The sequence below is a fragment of the Microcaecilia unicolor genome, chromosome 1 (genome assembly GCF_901765095.1).
Source record: "Microcaecilia unicolor chromosome 1, aMicUni1.1, whole genome shotgun sequence".
Classification (NCBI taxonomy): domain Eukaryota; kingdom Metazoa; phylum Chordata; class Amphibia; order Gymnophiona; family Siphonopidae; genus Microcaecilia; species Microcaecilia unicolor.
Window position 1 is genome coordinate 179,887,842 of NC_044031.1, and position 26,498 is coordinate 179,914,339.

At 42.9% G+C, this 26,498-nt stretch overlaps 1 protein-coding gene across 1 annotated transcript in view; it reads right to left on the reverse strand.

Annotated features, from left to right (window-relative positions):
• The window catches only part of EFHB (EF-hand domain family member B), a 106,754-nt gene that overhangs the window by 52,547 nt on the left and 27,709 nt on the right, over window positions 1-26,498 (reverse strand). The window contains exons 5-6 of the mRNA XM_030206026.1: window positions 20,853-20,963; window positions 10,342-10,468 (exon numbers count right to left, since the gene is read on the reverse strand). Coding sequence (XP_030061886.1) covers window positions 10,342-10,468; window positions 20,853-20,963 — 238 coding nt within the window. The remainder of the gene's footprint in view (window positions 1-10,341; window positions 10,469-20,852; window positions 20,964-26,498) is intronic.

The window sequence follows — 26,498 nt, forward strand, 5'->3', positions numbered from 1 at the left end:
GGTTTTTTCCATTTCCCCCCAAATTCTGTATAGGTCACCAAAATTTGGGTACAGCTTTAGATGTGCAGAAATCAGCATTTAGACATGTCTCAACCTGATTTTAGAAAACTGGGATACACATGTCCAAAATGTGAAAACATTTTCATACTTCAAATAGGATAAAGAAGAAAACTAATGGGGGTGGGGATATTAATAAATGGGACACTACCAATTCAGTTTAAGACTGTATTAAAAGTTAAGAAGAGGCGCTACCTGTTATTAAAAACAGAAATATTCGGTCAGCTTTATACTCTACTTAAGGTGTATGCCCCCTTAATTCTAAACAGGGGTTTTGTTTTGAAAAACTTGATTTGTTATTGACCTAACATGGCAAGGGATATCTGATCTCAGGGTGAGATTTAAATATCACACTTCATCCCTGTTTAGAAAACAGTGTGGGAGTGACAAACTACTCCCATTCGAGTAAAAAGAGATTGATTTTCAGTATGTATATAAGCAGTTTACATTTTCTTTACAGAAACTGTCCCTAATGGGCTCACAATCTAAATAGTATATTGTACCTGAGGCAATGGAGGGCTATGTGACTTGCCCAGGGTCACATGGAGCTGCAGAGGGAACTGAACCTGGTTCCCTAGGATCTCAACCCACAGTGGGAACCAATCCTGGTTCCTCAGGTCCACAATCTGCTGCACTAACCATTAGGCCACTCCTCTACTCCCAATGTCTGGGAATCCATTGGGGACTGGTTGATGCATGGTGGACCCTTTAGTCCATGACTAGAGATTACACTTGTCACTCTAGAGTCCATGTGGTGTCTAGAGTCCATGTGGTGGGGGGTACAGGATCAGCTTACGCAAGTGCAGGCAGTTGATACAGAACCTCAGGTGTGGGCAGACCATGCTGCACTACGTCTCCGGATTTGTAACGGGATTGTTTAGGGGGCAGAGGCACTGCTGTTTTAATGACACTCTTTTTTAAAATCCTAAAAATATTGCCCAAATTCAGAATGATTTGAAGGAATATATACAATTTAATAGATTTGAGGACATATGCCCTCAAACATTTTGGGAGGGACTAAAGATGGTAATTCAAGGGAAGATAACATCCTTGAAGGTCCACATACAGAGTCAGCATAGAGAACATGAGGAACCTCTCTGTAAACAAATTCTGTGATTAAAACAACTACATAAAACAGGTCAGGAACTTCAAACATTACAATTTCAATTAGACAAATACCACTTTGAGCTCAAGGCACTACAGATGAAGATTATCAATGAGCAACTCCAAAGACTGCAGAAAACCTTTTTCAAGTGTGGAAAAAGAACAGGGTGGCTTTTAGCCCATAAACTTCAGAAAGAGAGCACAGAATCTTATTGTCAGTATTAAGTACCTTATGGAATGGGAAAATAGAGACACAGAAGCAATTCAAGAGACTTTCCTTAGTTTCTACGAGAAACTCTACTCTCCTGAGAGTGAAGTAGATTTTACAGCCATAGACAGTTAAGAACTGAAACAGCAATGAAATTTTCTACTGATAGAATGACAGCTACAAGATATGCAGAAACTTGCATGACAGCTGGAAATCAGAACAATGAATGAGGTGATTAAATTTGCAGATGACACAAAACTATTCAAAGTTGTCAAAACACATGCAAATTGTGAACAATTGCAGCAAGACCTTAGGAAACTGGATGGCTGGGCATCCGAATTGCAGAAGAAATTTAATGTGGACAAATGCAAAGTGATGCACATTGGGAAGAATAATCCAAATTATAGTTACCTGATGCTAGGGTCCACCAAAGGAGTAGGCACTCAAGAAAAAGATGTAGGTGTCATACAGACAATTTGCAGAAATCTTCTGCCCAGTGTGCAGAAATGGCCAAAAAAGCAAACAGGACCTATACCATTGGCTGGTGCTTGGTGTTGTAGTTTGGCGTTCCTGGGGTCCAAATGATAGTACAGCAAACAGGAAGGGAACCTCTACAGAGAAGAAAGCCAAAACAGGGTGAAGTAGAGGTCGACCAAATGACAAGGCAACTGAGGAGATGTTAATTTTTAACTGGATTACCTTTTTAGCGGTGATCGTTCTAGCGGTGATTTCTAACCATATACTTTGTAATATGAGTCATTGGTCAGTATTTTGCCCAATGTGCATGTTAGCACAGCTTTTTAGCCTCTGTTTATGCAACATAGAGGGGCATAATCGAAAGGGGTGCCAACGGTTTCCTGAGGACGTCCTCGCAGGACGTCCCAGCGAAGGGGCGGGGAAATCCGTATTATCGAAACAAGATGGGCGTCCATCTTTCATTTCAATAATACAGTAAGGGTCGCCCAAATTGCGAAATTTAGGTCGACCTTAGAGATGGTCATCCTTAGAGATGGACATCCCCGATTTTCGGCAATAATGGAAACCGAGGATGGCCATCTCAGAAACTACCAAATCCAAGCCCCTTGGTCATGGGAGGAGCCAACATTCATAGTGCACTGGTCCCCCTGACATGCCAAGACACCAACCGGGCACCCTAGGGGGCACTGCAGTGGACTTCACAAATTGCTCCCAGGTGCATAGCTCCCTTACCTTGTGTGCTGAGCCCCCCAACCCCCCCCCCCAAAAAAACCCCCACTCCCCACAACTGTACACCACTACCATAGCCCTTATGGGTGAAGGGGGGCACCTACATGTGGGTACAGTGGGTTTTGAAGGGCTCACATTTACTACCACAAGTGTAACAGTTAGGGGGGGATGGGCCTGGGTCTGCCTGCCTGAAGTGCAATGCACCCACTAATCTGCTCCAGGGACCTCCATACTGCTGTCATGGAGCTGGGTATGATATTTGAGGCTGGCACAAAATATTTTAAAAAAATTTTTTTAGGGTGGGAGGGGGTTAGTGACCACTGGGGGAGTAAGGAGAGGTCATCCCCGATTCCCTCCGGTGGTCATCTGGTGATTTAGGGCACATTTTTGTGGCTTGGTCGTAAGAAAAAAAGTACCAGGTAAAGTCGTCCAAGTGTTCGTCAGGGACGCCCTTCTTTTTTCCATAATCAGTTGAGGGCACCCATATGTTATGCACGCCCCAGTCCCGCCTTTGCTACACCTCCGACACCCCCCCGTGAACTTTGATCTTCCCCACGACGGAAAGAAGTTGAGGACGCTCAAAATCGGCTTTCGATTATGCCGATTTGGGTGACCCTGTGAGAAGGACGCCCATCTTGCGATTTGTGTCGAAAGATGGGCGCCCTTCTCTTTCGAAATAAGCCTGATAGTATATGTTCACACTATACTTATTTTTTAGAATGTGTGTTACTTTTTAGAATGCGCACTAATATATATTTTTTAGAATGTGTGCCAGCATACTTTTTAGTTTCCTTTTTTAACCTTTTTTATATATGCAATATAATCTGGGTATGCACCATACTAATATGTAACTGCCTCTTCTCAGCTGGTACCACTGCTCCTACCTGCACCAGTTGCTCTAACTCACAGAGGTAGGCTCCTTTGTTTATCCATTTTATCAGTGCACTGTTATTTTTAATATCCCCTCACCTCTGTTTGCATCTGTATATCCTCAAGTTTCAGCAGAAAAGAAAAGCAGACCCATGTGGTGAAATAAAACAAAATTTATTCAACGCAGATACATAAAAATCAGCATACAACTTTTCTCCAGTGGTGTAGCCATGGATGGGCCCAGATGGGCACAGGCCCACACACTTTAGGCTCAGGCCTAGCCACCAGCAGCACAGCTGTGATGTGGCTTACAGGGATCTCCAAGCCCTGCCAGCTGAAGACGCCTGGCATCTCTCCCTCCCCTCCCCTGCAGGCATTTGGGTCTTCCTATTCCATACCCCCAATACCCCTCCCCCCCCTCCCGGTACCTTTTAAAGCCATCAGTTCCTCACTGGCAGCAAGCAGTGACTGGGGCTGGTGTTAGGGAGTGGCAAACAGGGCAGTTGCCCTGCCTGGGCCTTAAGCTGAAGGAGGCATAACTTGCAGGAGGGCTCTGGGGTCCCCTTCCCAGTTTCTACCCAGGGCTCCTGCTTATCTAACACCAGCCCTGGCAGTGACTCATACCCAGTGCTCACACTATCCCCGAGACTGGAAGCTCTCTGTGTTGGATCATTACTTAGAGATTTGTTGTGAAAGTTATAACAGACAGATTTACTCCTTCCTCCAATGAACCCTGTAATGATAAGCTCTAGTTCTACTGAATCAAAGAGTGTATGAGAATGCATATACTCCACAGGTTTGTTATATGGGATTCAAATAATAAAGTAAGGAATAGTGCCTTCATACCATCCTAAAAAAAGGACCACTGTCACTGTTACATCTTCATAATAAATTAGAAAATACATTGTAGTTCTGTGGAATCTTGGTAAGAAACAATAAGAAAACCAGATATTTAAAAGTCACCTTGGATTCATGAACGCTTACAAAAGACCAGTGATAAAACAGTTCATAGGTAAATACCTGCAAGCTGCCAGATACTACATGGAGTATGTGCCAAAATGTTTCAAACAATGGCTTTAGTGTATTCTATTGCAGAATACTGTGTGCCATGTGTAGGATAATCTTATAATAGGGTGCTTGGTTTAGGTATGGTGGCTGTATTTTATAATACTAGCTTAGGTGGCAGCAATCATATTTACCTTGCAAGCACGTTTACACCTGCCTTAGAGCATATTATTTGCATGTATGCCTGTAGAGTAGCATATTATACTTACAAAGTGCCAATGCTCTGCCCAAACTCCACCCCACCAGCAAAGTATGCTCCATCATGTCACGATGATTACCCCAGTTGCCTTGGTTCCCCCTATTGTAAAATATAATACTCAGGCATTTCTGCACAAAAAAACAGAGGGGCAAATTTCTGCTGAAGATGTCATCACACTTAGGGCGCTAACAATTCCTACGTGGCAATGCTGACAGAGCCCATTCAAAATGAATGGGCTTTGTCAGCATTGCCGCACCGGGAGCCACTAGTGCGGCTTGATAAGAGAGGCCCTTTTTTAATTATAGACAACTCTTTTGTAAGACTTCACCACTTTATCACTTAACTTGATTTCAATAGAGACCAGAAGCCAGGGGTAGATTTTCTCAAAAACAGGAATCCATTTAAGATTCCAATCATTAATCCCTCATGGTAACTCTAGGTCTCCCTCCCTTTCTAGATGATAATGCTAGATCCCGGACTACCTGAGAAGAAAGAGCACATAAAATTCTGGGTTCAATCCAGTGGCATAGCCCCAATTCAGCAAGCCCAGCAAAGAACCGAAGGCCTGCTGTGGTTGGTGGGAGGAGGGGGCAGCATGCTGTGGAGGAGGTGAGCATGGCACTGTACTTATTTATTTATTAGGATTTACTTACCACCTTTTTGAAGGAATTCACTCAAGGCGGTGTACAGTAAGAATAAATCAAACATGAGCAATAGGCAATTACAGCAGTAAAAATATTCAAATAACAACACAAAGTACGGCATAGTATACTACTTACAATGTCAGCTTAGCTCAAATAGTGTTGCTGGGCCACTTTTCGATCCCCCATATGACCAAGCAACAGCGGCACTTAAGCACATCATATCCTGCTTCCACAGGGCCAAGTCTCAGAATATGAACTATGAGATCATATGGCACTTATCGTGAGAGTTGGCCCACACAATACCAAGAGATGATGTGCCTAAATACTTCTCCTACTGCTGAACGACTGAAAAATTAAACTGAGAGGTGGCACACCCACACTGGTGGAGATAAATGCATTATTTTCCATGCTTACATCCTCCCCAATACTCCAGGCTGAAGAAATGATTTATCTGTTCATGGAAGGTAAGGGGCTGGAGTTAAGTGTTCCCTTGAAACCTCCCCTGCAGCATAAACATGGCTTTGTCTGTCCTTCCAATAGACGATAAATCTGTGGTGTGCCTTGAGTTTAAGCTTGTTTAGGTCTACTGTTATAAGGAAGATATTTGTATAATGTAAACGCTAAATGGTAAACACTTTCCTTTTGAAAATTACCTTATACTTAGTGTGGGGGGGGGGGGGGGGGGGGGGAGTTTCAGTTCCAGTCAAAACCCAAACCCAGATTTCAGTGCGAAATTCAAAACAGAAATTCAGTCAGCCTCTAGCCAGATTACTATCAGTTGGGGATATTTAGCACTGGCAGTTCAGTGACTTTGGTGCATGATGAGCCCTCTCTACTTCAAAGGGCAGCTCAAACATGATATCCATCTGCTGAGGTAAGTAGTTCTCAATAAATCTGACCAGGTCAGCTCCCTCCCTACTCTGTGGTATACCTAAAATGCTGACTTTGTTAAGGTACGAACTGTTGTTGAGGTCTTCCAGTCATCTCAAGAGTCTCCATCTGCTTAACATTGCTTTGTTATTAGCTGTAGAGTTGTCTGCAGTGTGTACCTTTAATGTATTGATTATTTTGGTATGCAAATCAATTTGTCCTTTAAGTTAAACTATATGTTCTAGTAAATTAGAGTAACTTGTAAAGTTTCATGCAGTAGTGTCAAAAACGTCACCTCCTCCTCTCTAACTGCCGGTGTCAACAGAGAAGGCACAGCAGATTTTAATTGCTTAACTGTTTGAGAAGATGATGGACTGAAATCTAACTTTTTGTTCTTGCTGCTGGCCATTTTGTATCATAATTCTGCCGATTATAGTCAGAAAGATGCATAAAAGGAGCAGGGAATTCATTTTATTTATGCTCCTCTCCCAAGCTGTCTGCCCAAGCAGCCATCTTGGAGCTGGCTCTCTAATGCCCTGATGCCATTCTTTTTATGCATGTATATATTTTTAAGATCAATGTTCCTGCTGGACATGTCATAAATACATGTGTATTTGCAGTGTCCTTCTATATATTTTTACAAAAGGCTCTGTGTTTGGCACAATTGAGAATGTTCCGATCTGGACATCCCAATTCCAATCTCTACAACCTATATAAATAAGCCATTACATATACAAACACTAAACCTTCCCACACTCTGCCCTCAAGAAATGCCTCCACTTAGTTTGGATAAGCTTATGTGCATATAGGCTATATATGCATAATTTATCCTGCAGATAAGCAAAACAGTTTTAGAGGAAACCATTTATGTACATAAGCCTCTGTTTAAAATTACCCCCTATATTGAGCCTACAAACAGGTGGGAAAATGTGGGATACAAATGTAACAAATAAATAAATATTTCTATCTAAAATTTGCTAAATAAAAAATCTTTTTAAATGATTTTGAGGACCTGCAGAATGAAGTAAAGCAAAATATAGATGCTAGCAAATGTGGACAGAATCTTAAAACTGTCTTATCACAGAATTTTAAAACCCTTTCTGCAGAATCTAATCATAATCTACTGCAGAAAAACAAGATCCTAATTTTTAGGGTAGTATATGTTTTCAAACACTGACAGAGCAGAGGGAGCCAGAAAACATCGGAAACCCAGTGTTGAGGGGATCCACTTGTGAGTGCTGTAGATCCACCAATCCCCACCACTGTCTGTGATATCATCAGAAGAGACCATTGGACCGGTATTTCAAGTGAGCCATGTTGCAGATAGACTTGTGACTCTTGTGACTAACAAGGGGTTAGTGAGCAGAGGGAGCCATAAACCACTGGGAGCCTGGTGCTGGAAGGCACAACTCAGAAATGCTATGACCCAGATACAAATAAAGGCAGGGCTTATTGTCACATCAGCAGCAGTGGACTAGCATTTCAAGTGGGCCATGCTGCAGCACACAGCTGAAGGAGCATGCCAAAGAGTCATGATGCCTTTTAGGAGCCCCTTCAGAACCACTGAGAATCTGTGGGCCTGCGACTTTGCTTGTTTGAAATCCTTGCTGGCAATATAAGTATGAGAAATAGGAAAGAGGTGCAAAGATGTGCAAGATCAATCAGTGACAACAATGGCTTCAGAGACACTTATGACTTCTACTATGGAGGAGTGGCCTAGTGGTTAGGGTGGTGGACTTTGGTCCTGAGGAACTGAGTTCAATTCCCACTTCAGGCACAGGCAGCTCCTTGTGACTCTGGGCAAGTCACTTAACTCTCCATTGCCCCATGTAAGCTGCATTGAGCCTGCCATGAGTGGGAAAGCACAGAGTACAAATGTAATAAAAATACTGTTTCCTTGGTTTATTTGCTGTTGGAAGAAAGTACATAAGTAATGCCATACTGGGAAAAGACCAAAGGTCCATCAAGCCCAGCATCCTGTCCCCGACAGTGGCCAATCCAGGTCAAGGGCACCTGGCAAGCTACCCAAACGTACAAACATTTTATACAAGTTATTCCCGAAATTGTGGATTTTTCCCAAGTCCATTTAGTAGTGGTCTATGGACTTTTCCTTTAGGAAACCGTCCAACCCCTTTTTAAACTCTGCCAAGCTAACCGCCTTCACCACGTTCTCCGGCAACGAATTCCAGAGTTTAATTATGCATTGGGTGAAGAAAAGTTTCTTCTATTTGTTTTAAATTTACTACACTGTAGTTTCATCGCATGCCCCCTAGTCCTAGTATTTTTGGAAAGCATGAACAGACTCTTATCTTCCTGCTAGATTGAGATTGAGGCCTCAAACTCCTTGAATTCAAGTGGGTCTAATCCAGTAATTTTTCCTGCATCACTTGTGGGTTTGACTGTGGTTGACTCTGTACAAACACCTAAAGCTATATCATCAACAATATCATTCAAAAAACTTTGTTCAGAGGTCTGCACAGGACATTTTTCTTTCTCATATATAGGAGGCAGTCATCAGAACTGAAGCTTTAATGACTTCTCCTGTGGGTCCAGTTTCAACTTTCTCCAGGGATATGGTGGCTAAGCTAGATGATCAAGAGAAGCATCTTTCCCATTAGCAATCTTGCTGAGAAGGTGCAGTCTCAATTTTCTGCAATACAGGCAGTTGATAATTAAGAATAGTTTGGTATTTCACCATAAACTAGAGGCAACTGAAAATGTATTCAGACCCAAAATTTTGAAATGTTTGTATTTTCTAGTTTTTAGCTTACTTTCTACCATCGAATTGTCAAGTATGTATTTGTGGGATATACAGAAAATTATGGATGAGATTCAAATTTCTAAACTGTATCATATCTCTTTACATTCTTGAGTTTTGAATTCCAGTGAAAATGATCTAGATGGGGTTGTCCCTGCTGATAGTGTGGGGTTGTCTATTTTTCTTGAGTCATTTTTGGATAATATCACTACTAGGCCTACCCTGCTGGTTTTCTTTGTTAGATCTTACTTTAAAAAAAAAAAAAACAGGTTCTTGCAGTCAACTTTTCTGGTCTAAGTTTAATTTCTCTGATATTGCTAGATATATACAGTTTCATTGGAAGAATTTTCTTTCTTTAAAAGAAAAGACACTTGGGATAGGGACAACCTTTTCCGGATGTTCTCCTGTAAGTGTCTGGTGATAAATCATGGAAATAAATATATTTTTATTAGTTCTATGCAAATTGAAGAATTTCTACATTGTAAGATACTTAGGGCCTCATTTACAAAGCCGCGCTACTGATTCTCCATGCAGCAAATGAGAGGAAGTCCATTCAATTCCTATGGGCTTCCTCTCATTTGCCACATGGGAATCACTTGCATGGCTTTGTAAAAGAAGCCCTAATTTAGTACTTGTCCCCGTTATTATGATATTTATCTTCTTTTAGGTGGTGGGAAGAATGTAGTCATGATATAATTTATGTCAGACCTATAGTGAATGACTCATAATTATTTTTCTTTAATTAATTAATGACTCATAATTCTTTTTCTTTAATTAATTTTCTTTGGACCCTGTTTACTAAAAACGCGCTAACATTTTTAGCATGTGCCTAAAATTAGCATGTGCTAAATGCTAGAGACACCCATATAATCCTATGGGTGTCTTTAGCATTTAGCGTATGCTAAAAACGCCTGCGCACCTTTAGCGCTGCTTAATAAACAGGGCCCTTTGTTTGATATAGTGATTATCCCCAATTACAAGGGCTGTATGGATTGGATGATCTGTTCCTTCATTATTTATTCTACTGCTTTTTTCTTGCTGTATTTATTCTACCATTTTTTAAAATATCTTTGTTCATTTTTTGTTAATTAATTTTGAAAAAAAAACCCTCAAAGTGCCCAAGTCTGCATTAATACTGAGGGAACATGAAAGCAACCAATACCTCACGGAATAAGGTGTTGGCTCCATCAACATCAAACATGGCCATTAAGGTGAACATTGGGTTTGATTGCCTTTATGTTCCTCTTCTTTGAGTCTATGAGACACAAGTCCAATGTGTTTAAAGTATAATTGAAGCAAGAGTACAAAAATTGAATCATTTCAAAAATAAAATATAAAATTGACAGTTATTCAAACTTACATTTGTAGGTCATGAAGCCAGTGTAAGGTTTTTGATGTAAGTCTTCCATCATGAAAGCATGGTGTAGGCATTCCAAATGTATCTGTTTTGAAGTTTGACCAGTCATACTTCCTGTCTTTTTTTTCACCTGTGACAAAAAGTTTATCTTTTCTACATCAAAGAATAATGATGTAAAAAATAAAATCCAACAGGTTTTTTTAGTTTTTATTCTTACATTTAGGTCTTGTATACTTGAATTTAGGCTGTGATCTCATGCCTCATTTCTACTCACAAAAAATTCTGTGGAGCACTCATTTTTATCTAGAGAAGGATCTTTGGCCACTTCACATCAACTGGTTATCATCCATATCATTCTCTGAAATATATCAGACTGTCTAAATAGGAGGTACTAAGTGCTCCCATGTTAACTTTATGCAGGTATCATGCACTAATGGGAACATTAACATACAACCTGCACATAAATAAAAAGAAAAAGTCCTAAAAAAGTGACACACTAAATCTGGGCTTAGTGTATGGTAAAGCACAGATTTTCGAACCACACAAACCAAAAACAGGAAAAAAAACAACCCTAAGTTGAAAATCACAGAAGAAACATGTGGAGCAGGGATGGACAAAATGCAGTATGAAAATTCATTGGACAAAATACAGTATGATCTTCAAGAAATCAATTATCTGGATGTTCTTATTATAAAGGGAACCTATCATTTTACCACCAACCACCCTTTATAAAGGAAAAAAAAAACCTACAGATAGGAATGCATTTTTACATTACACCAGTTTTCACCAGAAAACTCTCAAGAGAAATCCACCATATTGCCAGTTTCTCATACTAAGGAGATTATGCATTGATTTTAGTGAATTTGATAGGCAATCAACCACCATGGCACACAGATTCCAAAACAGGGGTATCCTAAGAAGTACAGTGCACTCCATTAAAGTGCACATCAGATAAACAAGCGCATGCTCTGTTTAACTGCATGCCGTACTTCGGTCCCGTTTTTGGCACCATCAATTTCTATGAGGACAAACTTCGTTTTAGCGCACCACTGATAAGTGCAAGATTCACTTATATGCATGGTTTAAGACTGCTCCTCTGCAGGAAAGACTCTGCATAAGCACACGCACAGAATATGGAAGCCGATTGGTGCGTGACAAAGGGGCGGTAAATTTGAAATCTCGTTGGTTAACTGCCACAGGCAGAATAAGCGAAAGAATGTTGTTAGAGTGTACACTGGAGTCGTCGTCGCGCAACTGTAAGACTTTAACACTGGCTGAACGAATAGAAGTTCTTAAAAAATTAGAAAACAAACAAAGTCAAGCATCTATTGCTTAAGAATATGGTGTCAATCCCAGTCAAATTTCATGTATCTTGAAGCAGAAAGACCAGCTTCTGGAAGACTGGCAAAACAATACAAATCCACACCGGAAACGTAAATGGGCGGGAAAAGCTGAGGATGTAGAAGATGCTCTTCTTCGGTGGTTTTCTCGAGTCAGGAGCAGACAGTTTCCTGTCAGTGGTCCACTGCTTATGGAGAAAGCTAATCAGCTAGTTGAAAGTCTTGAACTAACTGAATTCAAAGCCACTGTTGGATGGTTGGAAAGACAGGAGAGGAACAACATAAAATTCAAGAAACAGCATGGTGAAAAACAAGACGCTGATGACTTTGGTGCTGAAAATTGGGTTGTTTCAGTTCTTCCTACCATCTTGAACGAGTTTGCACCTCGTGACATTTTCAGTGCTGATGAAAACAGTCTCTACTGGCGAGCGATTCCTGATGGAACACTTGCAGTCAAACAAGCCGAAACTACAGGAAGTAAAATGTCAAAGGACCGACTGACGATCCTCCTTTGCTGCAATATGGATGGGAGTGAGAAGTTGGAACTACTCATCATTGGAAAGAGCAAACAGCCCCATTACTTCAAGAATGTTAAGCGAATTCCTTTGTCATACGAGGCTAACGCAAATTCATGGATCACTGAGGAAATTTGGAAGCAGTGGCTAAAGAAGTTAGACACTAGAATGCGAGCACAAAAGCGTCAGATTTTGTTGCTTTGTGATAATTGTGCTACACACAGTGATGATGTCAGGCTGTCTAACGTCAAGGTGGTCTTCCTGCCACCAAACACTAACTCTCTGATCCAACCTATGGATCAGGGCATAATAGCCAGTTTCAAAAAACATTATCGGGCTCTTGTACTACAGCGTGTGATGAGCGTTATGGATGACCAGACTGGCAAGGATAAATGTGCTGTTGAACTGGCTCGTAATCTATCACTGTTGGATTCTCTACATATGCAGAAAGAAGCTTGGAATCATGTTACACAGGCAACCATTGTGAACTGCTACAAGCGGGCAAGCTTTGTTAGGGATGTAGAGAGGGATGAAACAGATGCAGCTGTTGCAAACGCGTCAGATGAACAGGCTTTTGACATCCCAGCCAGTGTTACTGAAGAGGAGTTTCATCACTACGTAGCTGTTGATTATGATCTACAAACAGCTGACGACAGCACTGATGTCCAGATATGCGCCTACACACAGGCAATGGCTGATGATGAAACAGAGGATGAAATGAGCAGCGAGGCACATGCTGATGAAATTCAGCAACCTCCTGTCACTTTTGCAAGAGCGCTGGAGAGTCTCAACACCGTGCGGGCCTATCTGGAGGCCACTGGATGTCAATGCTATGACAGTTTTTACCATCTGGCAGACGTAGTCTATGGAACTCACAGACACAAAAGTGTACAGAGGACTATGTCTGATTACTTCAAGTAAGCCTATCGTCAGTTAACGGAGACTGTATAATGTCAGTTAACGGAGACTGTATACTGTACATATAATAAACTGTACTATACATATGTTTATCAGATGTCAAGCTTCTTTGGGTCACAATGGTTAAGTGCACGTTCCTGTTAACTACATGTATTTTTTTGGTCCCAGACCCTTGCACTTGAGCGGATTGCACTGTACATCAAGGAAGGATATCTCAAACAAAAAAGAAAAGTAGAGAGGAACTATTAACAGCTCAAACAGAAAAATTGACACTAGACATTGTATGCACTTTACGTTTTTCTCATCTTGCGAGTAATATACAGTTCATTCGTAAACACTGGCACTTTCTGGAGGGTCATCAGTGTTTCAGAGATAAGAGGTTGGTCACCGCATATTCACAAACAAAGTATTTAAAGGAGAAAGTTGTACCATCAGCATTACCAGTGCTACAGTCAGGGCCCAATTATAAAGAAAATAGGGGGCACACATCATATGGAAGATGTAGTATCTGCGAGCAGTCTATGGTCACTTCACATTTACAGACCCTGTGACACAAAGAACCTTTAAATTATATCACATGTCTAATTGTAATACAACTCAGGCTATTCAGATCGTTCAGTGGCCTTGTCCATTTATTTGCATAGGAAAAACCAAAAGGAATCCCAAAGATAGTGCAGAATAAAAATTTTGAAAATAAAATAAATAAAACACAGATTATAGAGCACCGCAGCTGTATTAGTCGTAAGATCACAACAGCCCCTCTAGTTGACCATTGGAATGAAGCAGGTCATTCTGTTAGTGATTTAGAGTTATTAGTAGTTAAAGTAATTAGACCAAATTGGAGAGGAAGTGATATTGATAAATATTGATTTGATCCTTCTGTAAGAAGAACAGAGATTAATTTTTCAATTTAATTCAGTGGTACCAAATAACTTAAATCTTGAAATGGATTTAAGACCCTTTCTTTAATCTGTGTTTTGGCCAAGGGCTTTTTTTTTTGCCTTTAAATATGAAGATACATGTTTCTTTTGTCCGTCCCCCCCCCCCCCCCCCCCCTCTCTTTCTTCTTTCTGGCTTCTCTGAGGTTTATTTTCTCATTTTCACTTTTCCCTGTAGTCCCCCCTCTTTTTTTCTCTGTTATTCCTTTCCCTTCCTTTCTTTCCCCTTTTCCTTTTCCCGTTTCCCTTCTTTTTCCCCTTTCTTGTTTCCCTACCTTTTGTCCCCCTTTTTTGTGCTTTTCCCTCCCCTTCCTCCCCTTCCCTTTCCCCTCCATTACCTACACATTCCTCTACCCCTACCCTCTCTACCCCTTCCTTTTTCTCCTTTTCCCCTTTCCCCTGCCTTTTTATTTTTCTTATCTAATTTTCTCTTTCCTACACTCCTCCCACCCTCCACCTCCCTGCCTTCCCCATCCCTTTTTCCTCCTCCTCCCTTTTGCCCCTCCTTCCCCTTTCCTCCCACTTCCTCTTTTCTTTTCTTTTTTCCTTTCTTTTTATTTCTTTCAGAATGCTGTCGTATGGGTATTTCATTTGCAGTAGGCACCCATACATCTATATGTTTCTTGCTGTTTATAACATTTTGCAATTATCTATCATGATACTTTCGTCCTTTCTCATTTTTCTAGCTGGCATTTGCCACAGTTCACATGTCATCTTTTATTTTTATTATTACTACATAGTAACATAGTAAATGACGGCAGAAAAAGACCTGCATGGTCCATCCAGTCTGCCCAACAAGATAAACTCATATGTGCTACTTTTTGTGTATACCCTACTTTGATTTGTACCTGTCCTCTTCAGGGCACAGACCGTATAAGTCTGCCTAGCACTATCCCCGCCTTCCAACCACCAGCCCCGTCTCCCACCACCGGCTCTGGCACAGACCGTAAGTCTGCCCAGCACTATCCCCGCCTCCGGCTCTGCCACCCAATCTCGGCTAAGCTCCTTAGGATCCATTCCTTCTGAACAGGATACCTTTATGTTTATCCCATGCGTGTTTGAATTCTGTTACCGTTTTCATTTCCACCACCTCCCGCGGGAGGGCATTCCAAGCATCCACTACTCTCTCCGTGAAAAAATACTTCCTGACATTTTTCTTGAGTCTGCCCCCCTTCAATCTCATTTCATGTCCTCTCGTTCTACCGCCTTCGCACCTCCGGAAAAGGTTCGTTTGCGGATTAATACTATAATATTTTGTAATTGTTTACTAAGGTGAATAAGTTACTATTTCTTCTTTCTCTGTTTCCTGGTGTTCACGGCAGTTTTAAAAAATACTTATGAATGTATTATTCTTTATTGGTGTTATTTTTGGTTCTATGACAAAAGTACTCATGATTACATATATTTTTTATATTTATATGTTGGCAGTTGTATTTAGAATGAGGCTCGGGTTCGTAAGGGAGAACTCTCAGCATGGTAGCTCTTATATCCCACATTGTTGGTAATTGTACCAGGAACTTTTTGCTGTGGACTCATACGACTGTGAGTTACCCGACCTCCATGCAGGGTCGCCGAGAGACTGAGCCGGGCCTGGGGCAAGGTAGCCCCCGGGGCGCCCACCGCGCCACCGCTCCCCCAATCGCTACTCAGGCCGCCGGCATTGCAGTCCCCGGTCTCCTCCCACCCACCCCCAGCCCTGTCGACAGACCCCCTCTGTCCACCACCGGGCCCTCTGCATTCAAATCGGCAGCACCTTACCTCCGTGTGAAAGCAGCAGATCGCCTCCCTTTGGGCTCTCCCTCCCTGTGTCCCGCCCTCGCAGAAACAGGAAGTTACATCAGACAAGGACGGGACACAGGGAGAGAAGGCCCGAAGGGCTTTCACATGGAGGTGAGGCAGGGGGCCTGGTGGCGGATGGAGGGGGCTGTCGACAGAGCCAAGGGCGGGCAGGTGAGACCAGTGTCTGCGGCGCCGGCGGCCTGGGAGCAGGAGAAGGAGAGAGACCCCGGTGCCGGGCCCCCCTTGCAGGCCCGGGCCTGGGGAATTTTGTCCCCCCCTCTCGGTGGCCCTGCCTCCATGCAACGCATGTTCCAACCGACCCCAACAGTAAGCCTACCTTTCTTTGTGCACCAATATAAAACCCCATTGCAACTTATGAGTCTGTACAAGATATTCTAAACACCTTGAAAGCTTGAGACATCATTTGGCACTGCAACATCACCTATAATTTACCCATACGGCCCATTTTGAAGAAAACCAACACTTGAAGACCAGCTGTGTACTATCATCTGCTGAACAAGCGGATTCCACTGTCATGGTAGCCAATGGCCCCGTTAGACCAGAATCTTGCCACCATAAAAGTTTCCAAATATTTCACCATCCTAGACTTAGCTTCAGGCTTTTGGATCATACCCATGCATCCTAGTGATCAATACAAGGAAGCCTTTACTTTTAGTAATAAACAATACACCTAGAATAGAACACCTTTTGGATATCTCAATTCCCCAGTGGAATTTACCATTTTCCTACACAATGCACTTCGAGATGCCAAGGCTAGGGGCACTTTAGTGTATGTAGATGACATCTTAATAAAAAGTGCAACTCTATTGTATCATCTCATGGAGACTGAGCACATCTTTCAATTGTAAAAGTATGCAGGTGCTAAATTATCCCTGGCAAAAGGACAGTGGCATAGGCGCCCCGTATAAGAGGCTTGGGAAGGCTAAGCCTCCCCAGCCCAACCATGACCTTCTCCTGCCTCCTCTCAGTGCACAGATCGGGTTGGGAAGACATGGAAGCGGCAGAAGCCTGGCTGGACGATCACTGGGACTTCACTCACTCCTACTTCGTCCAGAAGGGCACCAGGTGAGGGAGGGCTGACGAACAGCACGGAAGCACCTGGAAGAAATGGAGAAAGAGTGGCGGGTGGAACCGGTTTCCAGGGCAGAGAAGGACTGGGGTATCTGGAAGCAGGAAGATCCATCGAGTCTCTTTAACTCACCCCCTCCCCCGAATAGTGGCGGGGGGGGGGGAATGCTGCTCCTGTCTGGGGAGGTCAGTGAGCACAGAGTCTTCCCTCAGCCATCGGCCCGGTGTCGGGTTTCCAGCCCGGGAAGCAGAGCAGCTATCATCCATGTTCCTTGCACTGGCTGTGTTTTCGCATTACAGTACCAGCAACAACTGGTGGCTTTGTAAAGGGGGAGGGGGAATCAGTTCTCTGATCTGTTTCTTCCTGGGTGGGATCTGCTATCTCTAGGATCCACCTTAAGGAGGTGGGCTACTTCAGGATGACCACAGGAGGAGGAGTGAAGAGCTTTGAGCTAGCTCACTCAGGTGCTTTGCTTTCTCTTTCTGTACAGCTGCCGGAGCTGCAAAGAGCAAAAAAGATTCCTAGGAGCAGACTTTTCTTTGTGTCTTGGGACTGGAAATCCTTGCAAGCCCCAATTCCAGATATTAAGAGGGGGAGAAGAGGCACTTTATCTGAGACTTTCAGGTATCAGCCCAACCTCCTCTAGTCTTACTCACATACAAGTTTTCTTTTTTTTTTTTCAGTGGTCAGAACCGCTGGGGAAAGAGCTGTGGCTTTGAGGGGGGGGGGGTGTGCGGGCTGGCTGCGGTTTTGAAACGGGGGTGGCCACTTTTTACACATGGACCATGAATAGGCAGTTCCTTATTTCTAATAATATTTTGCTATTGTTTTCGGTGAGTGAAAATGGTGGCAAGCTCTGCCTACTGGCTTGAGCCCATATAATGGGCTAGAGTAGATAGGTTTCCTATGATAGCATTGTGCTTATTTGAATTAGTTTTCCTGTACAAGTTTTGCTTGAATTTTAAAACAAGTCAACAAGGGCAGGGCTAGGTGGGGGTGGAGCTAGGTGTGTTGTCAGACAATTATGGATGTAAGCCCCACCGTTGGTACCACCCCTTTACCCCGCCCCCTTTAGCCTCCCCAAACAGTTGGGCCACCGACCGCCTATGGACAGTGGTGTCGCAGTTCACTCAATTACCTAGGATATGAGGTATCTGCAGAGGAACTCCATCCATAGATGAAAATAATTCAAGCATTACAGCAATTAAAGATGCCTACAAATGTTTCTGAACTACGGTCTTTCCTATGAATATGCGACTATTTCCAGCAGTTCATGGATCAATATGCAGAGACTGCACAACCATTATTCAAACTATTAAAAAAAGGTGAGCCCTGGGCATAGGGTCCAGAGCAGAGCTCTGCTGTCCAGGAATTGAAGGATGCTTAGCCTACTGTCATCAAGGCAAGGAGTTTTACCTTGAGTTAAGGTTCACCCGGAACTGCATGAGTGCCATGTTTATACCAAAAATATGATATCGATTGTCGGGTAGTAGCCTACACCAGCAAAGCCCTGTCTGTAGTTGAAAGGATATATAGTAACTGTGGAAAAGCACTATTGACAGCTATATGGGTCCTGCAACATTTTCTTAGTTATGTTCAAGGCATAGAACTGGTTGTGGAGACCAGTCATCAAGTCATGAAGTTCCTAGGTAGTGAACATCTCAAGACTGGCCAGGTTACCAACAGTTGAATTATATCCTGTACATTGGCATTACAAGGCTGACCCATGAAGGTAAAGTATATTCAGAGGCACAAGCACAGTAGCACAGGGCCTAGCTGAGCTACATGACAGTGCTATGGAAGATCCTAACCCAGAGGTAATTACCCCTGTTGCTCCTCCCAGTGTCATCATAGATGTGCCTCCACACCATTTGCTGTATGGTGAACAGCACAGTGGATAAGCTCCTCAGGTATATGTGGATGGATGTGCCTTTCAGATTAACTATCAACTATTAACTATCAGATTAACTGTTCACTCGTCCTCTAGATTGTTCACTTGTCTTTAGATTGTTCTCTTGTCTTTTAGATTGTAAGCTCTTTGAGCAGGGACTGTCCTTCTATGTTTGAATTATACAGCGCTGCGTAACCCTAGTAGCGCTTTAGAAATGGTTGTTGTTGTTGTTGTTGTTTCAGAGAGATGGTGAAAAGGAAGTAGTGGCCGGAGTTGGTGTGGTTTGTGATACCGCAGACCTTCAAGAACAACTTAAATTACAACTGGGACATTTGTGGCTGTGCAATCCACTATCAGGCAAGGAGTAAAAATTGTTATCATCTGCACAGACTCTGATTATGTCCACCATGTGTTTGTATCCCATCTGCCCACTTGGAAAACCAACGGCATGCTCAACTCAAAAGAGAAACCCATTGTGAATGGAGATCTCATCTTGGCCTTATAACGATATGGTTGTCTATTGGAAGAAGGTAAAAGGGCACACCAGAGTAAACCACCCAGTCAGAGTAGGGAATGACCTAGCTGACCAGCTAGCTAAAGAAGGTGCTTTATTGGGGGAACCCTGGATATGTGAACAGCTGGTATCCACCCCTGTTGCAGTTATCACATGAGAGCAGGCCAAATTTCTCGCAAATAATCCGGTGCTGCAGTGGTTCTCTGATGAACCCTCATTTGATTTAATCACTGCACAACAGGAGGACCCCATAAAGAATTCTATCACTCAAGCAGACACTGAGAATGATGAGGACTTAAGAGTACTGTATGCCACCCCAGGAATGTTCCAAATGAACAAAGGACTGCTGGTGCGTCAGATCTGTGGAGGAATGCATCAATGGGTAGTTGTCACGTCTGTGGGTGTGACCCCTCTCAGGCTTACCTGATTTCTGGCGGTCAGCTTCTAAGCTGGCTTCTGTCTGGTCTTTCTGAGTTAGTTCTGTCTCTGTCTCTGTGTGCTGGCTGCTTCCAGCATGGCTCTGATTACTCCACTGTACTGCACCTGTGTGTGTTAAGCCTCTCTGTGCTTCAGTATGCTTTCTGCCTGTGTTTTGGTTTGTGTTCCTCTTGCCCTCTGGTGGCCAGACCTGGTGGCTGCATTGGACTGTCTGTGTGCTGTTTCCCGTTCCAGACTTCAGCCCAGTCCAGTCCGGATCTTCCAGCCTGCCAGACTTGCTTGGCTTGTTTGAGCCTGCACAGCTTATTTGAGCCTGCACAGCTGCTGCTGGGCTTATTAGCTATTTGGAAACTCTCTGCTTTGCCTTTGCATCGCCTAAGGCCCTGGTTTGTTGGTGCTTGCTGCACTTCTGCCTAGTCCAGTTTATAGTCTGTATTCTTGCCTGATTCTAGTTTAGTCTTTGTATAGCTTCTTGTACTTTACTACTTGTTTCCCAGTCTTGTTTCTTGTTTGTATGTCTTTGTCTAGTTCAGGTTGTCTGTGTTTCTTGTTTCATTGGCTGCTTGCAGCCTTCAGTTCTGTCTCTTGTCTACCAGTGTTTATTCCCTGTTTCAGTGGCTGCTTGCAGCTTTCAGTTCTGTCTCTTGTCTGTCTGAAAGTCCTAGTCTAGTATTCTGCCTAGCCTCCCTGTGTATTCTAGACCCTGTGTGTATCTAGTTGGTATCCAGTGCCTGCCCGGTCCAGTAAGTCCTGCCGGCCACCTGCACTCAGGGGCTCAACTCCTGAGGAACAGTGGTCAAGTGCAGGTGAAGTCTAGCTGGCCCTGTCAGAGTTCTGCCTTATCCCTGTGTGGGGTGGTTTTGCCTGCCACTGCCGCTCTTCAGCAGTGGCCCAAGGGCTCACGATCCTAGTTCCTGCTTTTGGAAAGCCTGGCAGTAGTCCCTTGATCTTATCAAGGGCTAATGCTACAACAAGCACATGAAGAGCCTTGTGCTGGACATTGGGGAGATCGAGTTACCTACAAAAAGGGGTGGAGATTATACAAGCAATATTTCATGTTTCAGGTTATCCCTCTCTGGTCTTATACTCACCAACATTATAATCATTATGCGTCATAGCATACAGTTCATGTCCTTTTTGTGATTCATCATGTACTTCTTTAGATGTTTTTGGTGGATTTATAAGTTCTCCTGCAGGGATCCCTGAAAATTATAATATACAGGTTCATTATATGACTGAGGCATCTATGCAATATACAAAGTTATATTATGGTGTAATACTACAGGGGAAAAAAACTAGGACAACCTCTGGAGGTCTGAATCCTCACTTGGAAAACAGTATACATATATCAAGTTTTCCTTTTACTTTCAAAGAAAGAGATATTAAAACACTAATCATGATGGGGTCAATATTCAGCCAGCAGCAGTGTTATTCCTGGATATTCAATGCCGGGCCATGTCCAGCCACCGGCACTGAATATCCAGGTTTATGCGGCCCACTATCTCTTATGCGGGTAAGTGTGATACTCAGCACTTAACTGCATAAATGGCACTGCATAAAGATCGGACTGACTTTTATATAGTGTGATTTAACCGCTGAACTTAGGCGGTTAAATGTTGAATATTGGCATTTAACCACATAAGTGCCAACTCCGCTCCTGGACTGCACACAAAATAGCCGACTTTGAGTTGGTTTGCACTTAGAGATGGTATAACCTGAAGACATTTAAAATTGTTACTTAGAATATGGGTAGTATATTATTTATTAAGCACCAAAAGATACTTCATGCTTTAAATAGGTAGCAAGTATCAGTGGCATTTTTTAAAACCCACCTTACTTCTCTAGAGCACAGTAAATTGAGGCAAAGGTAGGTGCTAAAAAGACAGGGGCTGTGATCTTATTTCGCAGGCGGATAGAGGTAGAGCATTGTAAGATCGTAAAATATGAAAAGGGATGATTTGTGATTGTGCGTGCTATCATTGAACATCCGCATCTCCTTTACTGTAATGTTTACACCTCTAATCGATATGACGGGGAGTTTTGCTATATGTAATAAAACAGCAGTTGAATTCTTGTCTAGTAAACATTTTAGGAAGTTTCAAAGTGTTACTTGATAATATACTCCTCCCTTGAGAAAGCCCATGAGTGGGTTGAAACCATACTTGGCCACGATTGGGCTGAGAGTGTGCAATATTATATGGATCTTTGTTGCAGTGAGAAGCTTCCTCTACATAAATAAAGAACTTAAGAATATAATTATTAACAACTAATAGTAGTAGTAACCACTTTTTAAATAAATATTTTGGGTGTGATGATGAGTATAGCCCCTCCCCCCTCCCCACCGTGATTAAGCCTGTGTGACAAGTAGATGGCATGGCTCTTTTATATGAAGCACCGAAAAATATTTTGAATTTCTGATCTTTAAAGCAATTCTAAAAAAAAAAAATGTAAAACATGCACATCTAGACTATGTTGCTTAGTGTTTATTTGTTCTATATATCACAGTTGTTTTTGGTGGTAATTGTTTCACCATATACAGACTTTTGAAGGGATTCCTCCAATTATGGGTGGTATTCCAGCAGAGTCCATGATACACAATTAGATAAATCACATGGGCGGCCTTGAGAATACCTTGATGTGTCCAATAGCATCCCTTTTGTGCAAGATTTTCTGCTACATCCATTAGAACATGATTACATGCATTTCTCCTGTGCTCATTCCGCCCTGTGCAGAACTGATTATGTTTTGTTATCCCCACAGGTCATAACAACAGAGACTATCTGAAGTAAAAATTCAGATCATGATATTGTATGGGTCACAGTGGACTTAGGAATGGCCTCTTCCACTGTCTACAGTGGAAGTTCTCTCAGGAATTTTATCTTGATGCCCCTTTTTGAGACTATTTGTGTAAAAGATGGACTAAACATGCACACAATAATGAATCTCATGCTGATAACCCTATTTTGTTCTGGGAAGATGCAAAAGCTGTATTAAGTGGAGATATTCTCGCGTATCCAGCTATAGGAAGAGAGCGTTGGATAGAGACATTCTTTGGTTGGAGAAGCAGGTAATGCATGATCACCGAACGTACGTAGCTCATCCCTGTGCTCATAATAAGTCCCAAATCTTAGCAACTCAGCAGGCCTTAAAAATGTTACTTCAGCAGAAGGCCCAGAAATATAAACTATATTATAAACTCCACCTATGTTATAAACTCCACCTATATAAGCATGCTAACAACACAGAAGAAGGTTCACTAAACTTGCCCACTGTGATGCAGGCAAGCACAGGTGATCTAGTTCACATGGATCAGGAAATCAATAATAGTTTTAAAACTTTCTTTGCTGCTTTGTTCTCCTCAATTGAATAGAATACTTTAGACGAAGATGCATACTTAAATAGTCTAGATCTTCCACAGTTTGATGAGGAAACACACACTATGTTCAATGTTACCATTATGACAGAAGAGTGGACAGCAACAAATCATGTTTTTTTTTTCCCGTGTGCTAGAGATATTCTCATTGATTCTGTGGAGCCAAGGCAAATAATATTTTTTTAAAGTATACCAACAGGACTGCATGGAGGGTGAAGTGTGGGTATGTGATTTTATTTCTTTCTCTGCCTTTCTATATGCTGGACTGCAATCATCTGCATGACTTTACTGCTCAGAAATAGATCATTCTATTCATGTTACTTCATTATAAATTCAACATCATCAAATTTGCAGCTATTAGGTTATCCTTGCAGCCCATACTCTGTCATTGAAGAGAAACTATCAGGGGCATTTTCAAAAGAGAAGGGTGCCCATCTTTTGACACAAATCAGGAGATGGGCGTCCTTCTCTCAGGGTCGCCCAAACCGGCATAATCAAAAGCCGATTTTGGACGCCCTCAACTGCAGTTCGTTGTGGGGACGACCAAAGTTCCCAAGGGTATGTCGGCAGTGTACCAAAGGCGGGATGGGGGCGTGCTTACAGATGGGTGTCCTCGGCCGATAATGGAAAAAAGAAGGGCGTCCCTCACAAGCATTTGGCCGACTTTACTTGGTCCCTTTTTTTTCACAACTAAGCCTCGAAAAGGTGCCCGAACTGACCAGATGACCACCGGAGGGAATCGAGGATGACCTCCCCTTACTCCCCCAGTGGTCACCAATCCCCTCCCACCCAAAAATAAAATTAAAAAACATTTTTTCCAGCCTCTATGCCAGCCTCAAATGTCATACCCAGCTCCATCACAGCAGTATGCAGATCCCTGGAGCAGTTTTTAGTGGGTGCAGTGCACTTCAGGAAGGCGGACCCAGGCCCATCCCCCCCCTACCTGTTACACTTGTGGAGGTAAATGTGAGCCCTCAAAAACCCACCACAAACCCACTGTACCCACATGTAGGTGCCCCCCTTCATCCCTAAGGGCTATGGTAGTGTTGTACAGTTGTGGGGAGTGGGTTTTGGGGGGGGGGGTTGGGGGGCTCAGCACCCAAGGTAAGGGAGCTATGTACCTGGGAGCAATTTGTGAAGTCCACTGCAGTACCCCCTAGGGTGCCCGGTTGGTGTCCTGACATGTCAGGGGGACCAGTGCACTATGAATGCTGGCTCCTCCCATTTTTGAGATGGGCGTCCTCGGTTTCCATTATCGGCAAAAACCGTGGTCGCCCATCTCTAAGGTTGACCATCTCAACATTTAGGTCGACCATCTCTAAGGTCGACCTAAATGTTGAGATTTGGGCGTCCCCCACCGTATTATCGAACCGAAAGATGGACGCCCATCTTGTTTCGATAATACAGGATGCCCCGCCCCTTTGCAGGGATGTCCTCAGAGATGGGCGCCCTTAGAGATGGTCGTCCCCGTTTGATTATGCCCCTCCACGGTACTTTCCCTTAATAGCTATTCACTTTGGCCTTCTTCCAAGTCACAAGATAGGGAAACAGCTACATTCATATTCTGTGAGTCCTTACTATCTCAGCTTTCCAAAATGTGTAACATTGATAGACTGCCCAAAGACACTCATACTTATATAAGTAGTCCCACATGCCACTGCTGATCTCAAAAACTTCATGACTGACCATCAGAAGAATGCTCATGAAACTATTCTCATAAAGTTAAGAACTTTTGGTGATCAAAATTTTAAAATGAAAGTAAAACAAACCAGGAAATGAGAGGATAAAATAAATTCCCTAACATTCCTATAGTGTGAATATCAAAACTCATGCCAGTAAATATCCATATTGTGGCCATGGTTTGTTTGGTTTTTTTTGAGAGGTGGTTGAAAATGTTATTATATTTTTGTTTTTTGGTGGGTTGAAAATTTTATTATATATCACAGAAAATTATCACTGCGATAACACACAACCTTAGTAACAGTATCAAAGGAAATATTTAAAGAATAATATAACTATAGTTGTCTACAATATAGGAAAAACAGAACTAACAAAAGGAAGCTAAGGGGTCCTTTTACTAAGAAACGCTGAAAAATGGCCTGTGCTGGTATAGACGCATGTATTGGGCGCACCAGGCCCATTTTTCAATGCACCGGCAAAAAAGACCTTTTTTTTAGGCCGAAAATGGACATGCGACAAAATAAAAAGCACCACCCACTGACCTAGCGGTAAGGTCTCACTTGTCAACCAGGCGGTAATGGTCTATGCGTGTACAATGCTGATTACCGCCTGGTTAGTGTCGCCCACTGGAAAATATCTTGCGCGCTTAGTGGACGCACATAAAAAATGAAATTACCACCCGGGCCATGCGGTAGCTAGGCGGTAGTTCAAAATTGATGCATGTAGGATGCGTGTATGCACCTATGCAGCTTAGTAAAACGGCCCCTAATTTAAAGAAAGAAAATTTGAAATTAAATCAACAACGTGAGAATCACATCTTCTGCTACAAACCAACTAGCCAGCCCATACAGTGGATAATTAAACCTTTACTCTCAATTCATCTTTTGCTACTATAAAATCAAATAGCTGTCTTAGGTCAAAAAAAGGAATAATATTTATCCTCATATAACATCGGGAGGCGGGGCTGGTGGTTGGGAGGCGGGGATAGTGCTGGACAGACTTGTACGGTCTGTGCCGGAGCCGGGGTTGGGAGGCGGGGCTGGTGGTTGGGAGGTGGGGATGGTGCTGGGCAGACTTGTGCGGTCTGTGCCGGAGCCGGTGGTTGGGAGGAGGGGCGGGTGGTTGGGAGGCGGGGATAGTGCTGGGCAGACTTATACGGTCTGTGCCCTGAAGTGCACAGGTACAAAAAGCAGCAAATATGAGTTATCTTGTTGGGCAGACTGGATGGACCGTGCAGGTCTTTTTCTGCCGTCATCTACTATGTTACTATGTAAAACACATTGACAAGGAAGTTGTAACACAAAACCCATACCTAAAACAAAGACTCTAGGGTAGTCCTTTTACTAAGGTGTGCCGAAAAATGGCCTATGCTGGTATAGACACATGTATTGGTACAATACATGGATGCCCACAGGTCCATTTTTCAGCGCGCCTTCAAAACAGGCCTTTTTTTTTGGCCAAAAATGGACATGCAGCAAAATAAAAATTGGCACGCATCCATTTTGGGCCTGAAACCTTACCACCATCCATTGACCTAGTGGTAAGGTCTCACACATTAACGGGATGGGAATGGTCTATGCGCGTACACCAATTACCGCTTGGTTAGCGCCACGCACTGGAAAATTTCCAGCGCATAGTAGACGCGCGTAAAAAATGAAATTACCGCCTGTGCCACGTGGTAGCC